Genomic DNA, 11,643 nt, shown 5'->3' with positions numbered 1-11,643 from the left:
CTGATTATTTCTGCCATAATGGGTTTTGCACTCTATGTCGACTAAGTCTATCGCTGATATTGTCACTGGTTAAATATTTTTTATCAGTATTTGTTTGCCTACATATCTTCACAGATAAACGTAACTCAAAAGCATGTGATAACGGGGTAATAGTGATTAAGTATAACTTACATAGGTGGTGTTGATATTTGATCATCATTATAGATGGTGACACAACAACTCTGTATTTTTCCCAACTCCCCACCATTTTAGATTTTGTGCTTAGATATGAAGGGACTTTTATTACGCCATTACATTATGATATTTATTTGCCATATTTTTGGAAAATATAAACTTAATAACCTACTTAGATTAAAATATCCTCTATATATTCAATTAGCCCATACCATACACTACGTAAAAGCGACCTTCTCTATATCTCATTGATATTGAAATTTGTAAAATGATAATTTCATTGTACCCTACTGATTGGTCTATGTAGCTGCAAATTATACACTTACTCTCCGTTTTCATGTTAAAAGATGACAATCAATATGTATTCTGTTTTGTTTTTCATAGTATTATAATATATGTCACTGGTGCTAATTTTTAAAATGATACATATTCTGTGTTTCTGTATATATATTACGTGATAAATTCATTTTGTAATATCTGTCATCTGGTAAAATGTCATTCTGTGTTGACATATGACCGGGGCTGTTCTAGTCAATAGTGGGAAGCAGTGTTATTTGTTTAAGTCATATGTACAAAAATGTCGGTTATCGATGCGATAAACCCATCCCCTATATACTGCGCATGTGCACATCTTCGTTGTTGCCAGCGATACAATGGCGTAAGTATTTCGTAATAGGACAGAAATTCAGTTACCGTATTTTTTAACAAACATAATATATCTGCTGTTTTGCATAACCATCCATCTACTTATTGTTCATGTGTATTTGTGTTTGTTTGTTTGGGGTAATAGCTATTAACGCTCTCGCAACAGCTAAATTTATACGGTGGTTAGTGCACTGGGAGACACCGCCGAAACGACAGAATAGGGAAGTAAAGAAATAAACAAACTGGAATACAAAGGTTACAATGAGGCAGCAAATTTTTTCTTCATTGACCAAGTAGCAGAAGAAAATATCTGCACAGGCTGCACATATATGTGAAAATATTTGTAGCCATGTTTGGGCCAGAATTCGTTGATAAAGAATCTTTTTTTTTGATTATATATTATTTATTTTTTTAATTTCCTCTTGTTTTATCTTCTGCATGTCAAGTCTTACCCGTCAAAAGTCTTTTTCGGGATAGATGTAAATTGGCAAAGGACTTAAAGCGGGATGGTCCTATTCGTACAGTATATCAGCGTCTGATTTTAATTATATAGCTGAAGCAGAAACTTGAATATATTGATCATTTACCTGTTACTCGTAGTGTAAGCCCCCGACCTGCATACCTGGCGTTATCGGGTATTACCCTTTAAACTCACCGAATGAAAGACTGGCAAACAAGTAAACACAAACGTTAGGTGCATACCTGTAGCCCGATTGAAGGTGTTAAAGGAATCGAAACGAAAAGGAACGTACATGTTTTATGTACGAGGCCTTTTCAACTTCTTCAATCCACACATAATCAACAAAATTTGAAAATGTTTACACACTCTCACATATGAAATAAAATGGTTGTAATATGATTTAGTAACATAACAACACTAGACTATATCTGTTTTAGTGTTATGCATTAAATGAATATTTATCAGTATTTGATTTCATACATATCTCCATAGATAGACGTAAAACAGATACTGTGATAACGGGGTCATCTCTGACAGTTATAGTGATCACGTATAACTTACATAGGTGGTGTTGATATTTAAACATCAGAATAAGTGGTGACACAACGACTCTGTATTTTCCCCCACTCTACCCTTTTAGATTTTGTTCTTAGATATGAAGGGAATTTTATTATATAAATAAATTATGATAGTAATTTGGCATACTTTCTGGAAAATATAAATCTAATAACCCACTTAAATTAAAATATCCTCTATATATTCAATTAGCCCAAACCATACACTACGTAAAAGCGACCTTCTCTGTATCTCATTGATATTAGAATTTGTAAAATGATAATTTCATTGTTCCATATCGATTGGTCTATGTAGCTTCAAATTATACACTAAATCTCCATTTTCATGTTGAAAAGTGACAATCAATATGTATTCTGTTTTGTTTTTAATAGTATGAGATACATAATTATGATATCTGTCACTGGTACTAATTAGTTAAGTGATTCATATTCTGTGTTGCTTGATATATATTACGTGATAAATTCATTTTGTAATATCTGTCATCTGGTAAAATGTCATTCTGTGTTGACATATGACCGGGGCTATTCTAGTCAATGATGGGATGCAGTGTTATTTGTTTAAGTCATATGTACAACACATGTCGGTTATCGATGCGATAAACCAATCCCCTATATACTGCGCATGTGTAGAGCAGGTCACATCTTCGTTGTTGCCAGCGATACAATGGCGTAAGTATTTCGTAATAGGACAGAAATTCAGTTACTGTATTTTTTAACAAACATAATATATCTGCTGCTTATTGTTCATGTGTATTTTTGTTTGTTTGTTTGGGGTTACAGCTATTAACGCTCTCGAAACAGCTAAATTCATACGGTGGTTAGTGCACTGGGAGTCACCGCCAAAACGACAGAATAAGGAAGTAATAAAATAAACAAACTGGAATACAAAGGTTACAATGAGGCAGCAGATTTTTTCTTCATTGACCAAGTAGCAGAAGAAAATATCTGCACAGGTTGCACATATATGTGAAAATATTTGTTGCCATATTTGGGCCAGAATTCGTTGATAAAGAATCTTTACTTATTTTTTTTTTATTTTTTTTTTAATTTCCTCTTATTTTGTCTACTGCATGTCAAGTCAAAAGTCTTTTTCGGGATAGATGTAAATTGGCAAAGGACTTAAAGCGGGATGGTCTTATTCGTACAGTATATCGGGGTCTGATTTTAATTACATAGCTGGAGCAGAAGCTTGAATATATTGATCATTTACCTGTTACTCGTAGTGCTAGCTCCCGACCTGCATACCTGGCGTCATCGGGTATTACCCTTTAAACTCACCGAATGAAAGACTGGCAAACAAGTAAACACAAACGTTAGGTGCATACCTGTAGCTCGATTGAAGGTGTTAAGGGAATCGAAACGAAAAGGAACGTACATGTTTTATGTACGAGGCCTTTTCAACATCTTCAATCCACACATAATCAACAAAATTGGAAAATGTTTACACACTCTCACATATGAAATAAAATAGTTGTTATATGATTTAGTAACATGACAACACTAGACTATATCTGTTTTCAACTAGGAATTTGCTTTCAACTACGTTAATTACTTTTATCACCATGGTCATGAATAGATCAAAGCTATCTAGCAAGCGTTCAGATGTTTTATATTGAAAGTGTGAGCAGTCTAGACAAATGAAAAGTTTTTACTAGTATTTATATTTATTAAAATCTTCATAGGAAAATTATAAAATTTCAGTATTGCACATAGTTCGTGTGTACATGTAGACGTTTGAATAAGCAATTTTAATTTGCGTTTAAAAAAAATGAAAAATTCATTATGTAATTATTGCATCCTATATTCGTTTTTTAAACATGTTGCATGGAAGTCTTTGAGTATCTATACGAGTGGCCAAATCTCAAGTCACATCCGTACATGGGGGTCAATAAATGTACATATTATACCGAAATATTGCTATATGTGATTCATTAAGTATATGGATGGCATTCTCATTCTACACATTTCTTAATTCAATGTTACATGAACTGATTTTTCTGGCTTTCCGCGTCGAGGTATTCCATTTGTAAAAAGGTCTTACTAGTACTTATTTAGTTCACAACGGGCTTACCTGCTTATTTGCTTGGTGAACTTTAAGTCCCCGAGATTTCCATAACATTGTAGCTGGAAATTATTTTTGCACGGAATACATACAATACCCCCCTGCGGATAACTGTATTATATTTTAAATCGTGCAATTTTAAGTCCATTTTTTCCTGCTCGATTTCCTAGCAAACGTGTGGATGACGGTGAGTCGGATAGCTACTCTGACGAATCTGAAGATAAAATCGAGTCTAAAGATGAAATCGAGTCTAAAAATGACATCGAACCAGTTGCAAAGCAAGAAATTAAGGTACAATTGACTAAGCATGTGTTGTAAGTAGACGGTCGCTTAAAACAGAGAGGAAAAAGAGACAGAGACATAGGAAGAGACAGACAAAGCGAAACAGAGACAGACACAGAGAGACAGAGACAGACACAGATAGTCAGAGACAGACACAGAGAGACAGAGACAGACACAGAGAGACAGACACAGACACAGAGAGACAGAGACAGACAGAGAGAGACAGAGACAGACAGAGACAGACACAGAGACAGAGACAGACACAGACACAGAGAGACAGACACAGACACAGACACAGAGACAGAGACAGACACATAGAGACAGAGACAGAGACAGACACAGAAAGACAGAGACAGACACAGAGAGACAGAGACATACACAGAGAGACAGTACACATGACACTGATATGTGATGCACTCCATGACACAACTATCACGCTGATTATTCCCTTCTTTTAAAGATTCACACTGCATATAATGTTGACCCGTGTCTTCATTTTGGTCAGTTATACTAATAGCAGATAAAGTAATATAAAAATATCGAACGATCGGAATATGGCAACTAAGACTGGACAGGTCCCAACACAATTTGATCGTCATTTTTTATTTAAATATAGTTAATTGAAAAACAGCCAGCCAGGCGGAAATAGTCAAATGGAAGGAATAACATTCAGACTTTTTTTAAAGCATTTGATGCAATACAGCTCTTTGAAAAGTTTCTTTAATATTTCCTTCACCTTTCTTGCTCAGATATTTCCAGGCTTTCTGCCTAACGACGTAACACTGGTAGTCGAGGAACAGCATCTTCATTTAAATAAAGATTTACTCTCATCAGCTTCACCTGTTTTTGAGGCTTGGCTTAAAAAGGAGTGGCAACAAGACGAATGTAGTGACGACACAAAAAGGAAGCTGAAGTTCCCTGGGAAAACTTATGATGAGATGGCCACATTCTTAAAATGTCTTCTGCCCATGTTTCCTGACAAAGTTACAGGTATTGATGAAAAATGTTATGATATAAATGGTGCTACATCAAGCTTTGCTACGTAACCATGAGTATATTTGACATGTTTGTCAGATTAAGCTAAGATTAAAGCCGAATCGAAGCTAATCTCCTTCATTTGGGTTTCCGAGTGTTAAACTTTGTCAATAAAGTAATGAAGGAAATACTGTTTATATTTTACATATTTACATGCCAGACGCAGTTGTCTGTGCTTGAGGATCCCTGTCCCACTGCAGTTACCTTTATAAGTTACCTCCCCTTAACTTCCGTTTGGATATAACTGTAACAGTTTAGCTACGCCACTCTTCATTTCTAGCTCAATCAGTCATAGCGACTGTATAAGAATCTGAAGTCCGGGGTTCGAATCAAAGTCTTGACAAGCTGATTTGTTTTACACTCAGGCTACTGTTGTTTATTTATTTATATATAATTTTCTCTAAATCTCTTATTTCTCATAAAAGTTCCACAAATTAAGGTATAACTTTTCAGAAATGATTTATCAAAGCCAAAGTCATGCTCGAATAAACAGTTCCCCAACACTTAATTACAGGTTTTGGCAGTTGTACGGGGCTCTTTAATACACGAATACCCATCACTGGGGTAAAGGAAATCATAAAATGGATTCTGTCGTTACCGTTAGGAATGTTATTTGTTTGGTTTGGTTTGTTTGTGTTAAACGTCCTATTAACAGTTTATTTAAGCACGTGCCAGGTTTTAGTGTTAGAGGAAAGCCGGTGTTCACGGAGAAAAACCACCGACGTATCGCCAGTACCTGGCAACTGCACCACGTAGGTCACGAACCCGCGACCAAGAGGTGAAGGACTAGTGGTAGCAGTTTATCAGATACCTTNCACTGGGGTAAAGGAAATCATAAAATGGATTCTGTCGTTACCGTTAGGAATGTTATTTGTTTGGTTTGGTTTGTTTGTGTTAAACGTCCTATTAACAGTTTATTTAAGCACGTGCCAGGTTTTAGTGTTAGAGGAAAGCCGGTGTTCACGGAGAAAAACCACCGACGTATCGCCAGTACCTGGCAACTGCACCACGTAGGTCACGAACCCGCGACCAAGAGGTGAAGGACTAGTGGTAGCAGTTTATCAGATACCTTAACCACTTGGCCACCGCGGATCCAAAAAACGTTTTTTGCCTCCACATGTTACACACACGAAATATGTAAATATAACCTTTCGTATTCACAGATGAAACACTCGATACAGTGTTCCCATTAGCAGATGAATATCGGACAGAAACGTTGATCACAGAATGTGTGGAAGTCATCCGACAACGCGTGGAGTCTGTCTACGAGGTGGATATATACATACCGCCATCTCGAATTGTAACATACCTACTCTGGATCGACAAGTACAACATTCATTCATTGAGAGAAGCGCTGGTGGAATTAACTTCGTACCTGAAAATCGAAGAAGTAGAAAACGAACCAGTGTACGAAAATATCGGGCTTCAACTAAAGCTGGAGATGTCTAATGCTAGAGCCAAGCTTCTTGAGAGTCTGTTTGTGAGCAATATAACTGAAGCCAAAGGTAAGCTTATTTTTTTAGTTACTTCATTTATCAAACAACAAGCTATATCAACGTGTATTAATCTTATTGGCTCAGTTGATAGTGCATAGGATGTATAATTGTGAGGAATCCGAAATATCCCTTACCAATTATCATGACTCTAGGTTTCTGGAACTATTTATTCAAAAAAGCCTGTATTCACATTTGATCACATTTTTGAAATGATGCACACTTAACAATGTCGTTTTATCTTAATTCTTAAGGTTTTACTCGTTCATTTCTCAGCTTTATCACATAATTTTGACATCAACTTTGCTTTGTTATATCAACAAGTATTGCCAATTCATTTATTAGTCCTGAATATAAGGTCTTTATCAGGCTATCAGTATTTGTTAGCTAAATTTCACTTATAATTATTGGATTCAACTACCTGTAAGAAGTAAATGATAAACATAAATTTTGAAACACCAGCAAACCAATATGAGAGGCCTTTCCGTGCTATACAGCTCTTCAAAGATCGGTGCTCCACAGTTCCTCGGGAGAATGATTAGAAGCTTGCGAATCGGTCTGCGTGCGCTTTTTAAATTTGACACGCATACACATCCTATCTCTCGCACACACACACACACACACACACACACACACACACACACATACACACCTACACACACACAACCACACACATAAAGGCAAACAATAATAACGACAGTAACCAAAGGCTATTTATAGAATTATAATTTATTAGAACAAAATGTTAAACAATGAAGTGAGAAAATCTATTTTTTATCTCGATGGTAAACTTTTGTTACAAACTTACCGAAGGGATATGTGATAATACAGCATATAACGTAAGTGATTCCTTTTGTTTATATTTATTATTTTGTGGTATTGTTACAGAGTGACTGCTCATCACATTGTTATATGTATTGAAAAAGGGACAGATTGCCTCGAACATTTGATCAATTCCTATGTCTGCAGTGTCTTTACTGATATATATATATTTAAATACGAACACTTGTTTATTTTAAATCAGTGTCCATATTGCACTATATTTTCGTTATTACGTTTGAGACCTCTATATAATGTATATGAAAAGGATCTTATTCTGAATGTCCAGTTAAAAAACAGCATATTTCAATTTGAAGGGTACCATGTTGAATTTACAAAGATATCTTGGTTATTTTATGTTTATTTTATACTACTTTTCTCTTTGTTACAGAGAGGCTATATGAATTAAAAATACCACATTCCTCTTATTATTTGGTTGAGTGGAAACAACATGTAGCCAAATTAGTGAAAGATGTGTTGGCGTCGCCAGTATCCGAAAACTCAACATGGCCAAAAACGAGCGCTTATAAAAAATGGAAAGGATCAAGTTTCATGCGTGCTGAACCGAAAATCTCTACAGAGATTGTTTACTCTTTTGCATGCCTTGATATTTGCGATAGGCTTAAATACTTGGAAAGCTATGCAAAAGTCACAATGAAAATAAAATCACTAGAAATAGGAAAGGCCGATTTCAAATTCATTTGGTCAAATTATTATTCAACCGACATTAGTAATACAAATGCTACCATGGAACGACTTTCGCTTGACATATGCAAATGCAATTGAAGTCTTCGAATGGGACGATTTTCGTATGGATAGAATTTGAATTCAGAAGGTAATTTCCTTTGCATTTGAAATCATTGCGACAGATAATGAAATGTGACTTTTATCCCAAAAAAAAATATAAAGATGAATTTACAAAATATAATCAACAATGGTGTTCTGTGTGTACAATTTCAGCGGGGCTACACCGGGACTCGAACAACAGACTTCAGAGTGTTATTATATCGTTCTTACCAAATGAGCTACCTGGTCAACGGAAGTGTCCTTGCCAAACAGTGTTACACTAAACATGTGACAAAGACGGCAAAGTCGTCTATGATAAATGTTATCGTCCTCACGTTATTCTTTTACAAAACATATTCACCTGTTGAGCACGTGGTTATCTTGTGCTGTTGTGTGTGCGAATGGCCAGCTCCAAACAAAAGACATCAGGCAGTCATGGCGGTACTCAAACGTGTGCTTTTATTACCCAGAATTCCCTACTTACAATAATTCCCGTCATACTCAAACCTAGTACTCAGCACGTACAAATGTACACAACATCGTCTATGAGCACTAAGAATAACTTGATGTTAAACAGTTATATTATTGCAGTATACAACAGGTAATTGAATAGATGGCAAAGCTATCTATAGCAAATTAGCAAAATAACTCCTGCTTAACTAGAGTTATTGAGTGTCACGAAGACGAGTAGTGAATACCGGATGATGGAGGTAGAATCAACAACAATGATATAAATTCAACAAATGTATTAACAATTCACTATATACATGTATATGTACAGAATCTACACAAGTGATAACGATTGAGTGTTTTCCTGTAAAAGGAACTATTACCTGGTGGTAATCGCACTAGGATCAAACGCTCTATTGCATACTGATTACCACACAGCATCAACATACACTCTCATGACTAGACTCGAGTATCCCTGTCACACCCTAAATAGTAATAAGTTTTGTATCCAATGTTCTAATTATGTAAAGTTCCTGAATATAAGGCTTTGGTCATGAAGTATTCACACAACTAAACTTTATAGTTAGTTCCGCTAGTTACACCACTGGGGGTATAAACACAGTTCTGTAGTGTCACAACTACATGTAGGTGTAGGCCACATCAATGTCCTATTTAAATGTTAACACAATACTTAAGTGCACGAATGTTCATATAGACGTAGCAGAGGGCTGTGATGTAGATTCACCCTGTCTCTGAAGTCATAGGGGTTCCTCAGGAGTCGTGAAGTGTCCAGGCCCTTCCTCATCCCTGTCGTGGCGTGACTGTCTGTGACGTCTTCACGAAGCGTCTGAGCCGTCTGAGAAGAGTCTGTGACGAGCAGCCGTGACGAAGGACGTAGGTGGAAGTTGAAATGGCCTGGGTGCCGTCACTCTCGTGTCATCCCGTCCCAGCACTGGCTACAGGACCCCAACTGCATGGTCCCCATCACTCGAACTACAAAAGGTCAACAACCTAAGGGTCACTTCCGGTATCAAACATATTCGAACTTCCGGTTCGTAAAATTACCCCTAAAACAACTTTTACATATTGACAATATATTACAACCATTTAACATATGCCTAACAGCCTAGAACAGTTCATAAATGTTACTGAAACCAGTTAGCTTTCATTAATTATCCGGCTCGTAATCTACACACCCACGTCCCATCCAAATAGCACATGGTTGAGCGAGCGGATTTCGCAAAGAACATTCTTTCGTTCAAACATAGACAAAATGACCATGACAGCTACTTAGCTGGTCATGTTACAAACAATAGTGGTTTTATGCATAACACTCACCCCTGGGAAGTTCTTTTAACCTGTTCTTACTCCATAGCTTGCGGTTTTACGGACGCAGACAGCGTCAGGTGCTACGCCATGCCTTGCTGCTCTGTGTGTGACTCGGAGCGCAGTGACGGCCAAGCTAAATTCTGATCGGCTCCTACTCTCCCAGGTGAAAACCCCACATAATTTACCGTATTTCCCCTAGTGTGATATGTCTATCACTGGTACTAGTGTACCGTACTGTATTTAACCACATAAAAAACCTGCCTATGGAAAAATCTACCCTAGCAAAAAAATACTTAGAAACTCTTTCATACTAACAGTTACCATCTCGGAGATAAACCGACACTACTTGTGACATTGAGCACGTGTTATTTTTTTTATAGAACCAGATAACTAATAGGCGTGAGGACCAATGCATGTCCCTGATCATATATTGGTATTATTACCACTTTGTAAGACAATTTTACCCGATTTAATTTATTCTAACATCTGAGTCCTTCCACCAATTATTAATTTTGGGGATTACATTATTTACCAAGGTTAAAGCGTAGATAATCCAAAAGGACAACAATAGTTATTGATGAATTTTAAAAGCGATGTCTTTTAATTAGGTTGAGAACATTTCACTCGACATATCAAAACCGTTTCGCAAACATATTTTGTTTTTAAGAATTGATTTATCAAAGCTATAGTCGTGCTTGCAAAAATGGGAGGGGATCCTTAAATGAACACCTATAACTGGGGAAAAGTAAATCATAAAATGGATTCTGCCGTTAAGAATGCCATTTGTCCCAATATGTTACACACATGGTTTATGTAAATATTTGTCACTCGACGGATCCGCAGACGTTTTCCACGTACATTATGTAGTAGCACTTCGCAAGATCATTGTACATATAATAAAAAGTAATTGCCCATTCTATAGGATCCTATGTCTGTGTCTCAGTCAGATACATATACAGATCTCACTATGTCTGTGTCTTAATGATGTAAAGGTTCTACATTCCCAATGTCTGTGACTTGGTGAGATACATACACAATACTTTTGGTTAGATATAATTACAACGATACATAAACATTACTCGCTATTTCTGTTCCTTAGTGAGATGCATACAAAATGTTCACGTTTGTGTCTGAAGGAGATACATACACAATACTCTATATGTCGATATGTTAGTGAGATACATACACAAAACTCTCTATGTCGATATGTTAGTGAGACACATACACCATACTCTCTATGTCGATGTCTTAATACTTTCTATGTCGGTGTGTTATTGAGATACATACACAATACTTTCTATCTCGGTGTGTTAGTGAGACACATACACAATACTCTATATGTCGATATGTTAATGAGAAACATACACAATACTCTATATGTCGATATGTTAGTGAGACACATACACCATACTCTCTCTGTCCATGTCTTAATACTTTCTATGTCGGTGTGTTAGTGAGACACATACACAATACTTTCTATCTCGGTGTGTTAGTGAGACACATACACAACACTTTCTATGTCTGTGTGTTAGT

At 36.4% G+C, this 11,643-nt stretch overlaps 1 protein-coding gene across 5 annotated transcripts in view; it reads left to right on the top strand.

The window, feature by feature from the left end:
* LOC110450887 overlaps positions 1 to 10,468 on the top strand; it is a 48,628-nt gene extending 38,160 nt beyond the window's left edge. For 2 of the 5 annotated variants that reach the window (XM_021498661.1, XM_021498662.1), the window contains exons 4-7: positions 4,087 to 4,207; positions 4,948 to 5,188; positions 6,397 to 6,738; positions 7,937 to 10,468. In XM_021498661.1, the coding sequence (XP_021354336.1) occupies positions 4,087 to 4,207; positions 4,948 to 5,188; positions 6,397 to 6,738; positions 7,937 to 8,331 (1,099 nt within the window). In that variant the 3' untranslated portion in view covers positions 8,332 to 10,468. Of the gene's footprint in view, positions 1 to 804; positions 833 to 2,345; positions 2,524 to 4,086; positions 4,208 to 4,947; positions 5,189 to 6,396; positions 6,739 to 7,539 lie in introns of those variants that run through there. The other 3 variants (XM_021498664.1, XM_021498663.1, XM_021498666.1) reach the window with 3 other exon arrangements.
* The last annotated feature ends 1,175 nt before the right edge of the window (positions 10,469 to 11,643 follow it).

This window comes from Mizuhopecten yessoensis, unplaced genomic scaffold, assembly GCF_002113885.1.
Source record: "Mizuhopecten yessoensis strain PY_sf001 unplaced genomic scaffold, ASM211388v2 scaffold5547, whole genome shotgun sequence".
NCBI classification, from domain to species: domain Eukaryota; kingdom Metazoa; phylum Mollusca; class Bivalvia; order Pectinida; family Pectinidae; genus Mizuhopecten; species Mizuhopecten yessoensis.
This window is presented reverse-complemented; position numbering and strand designations above follow the sequence as displayed.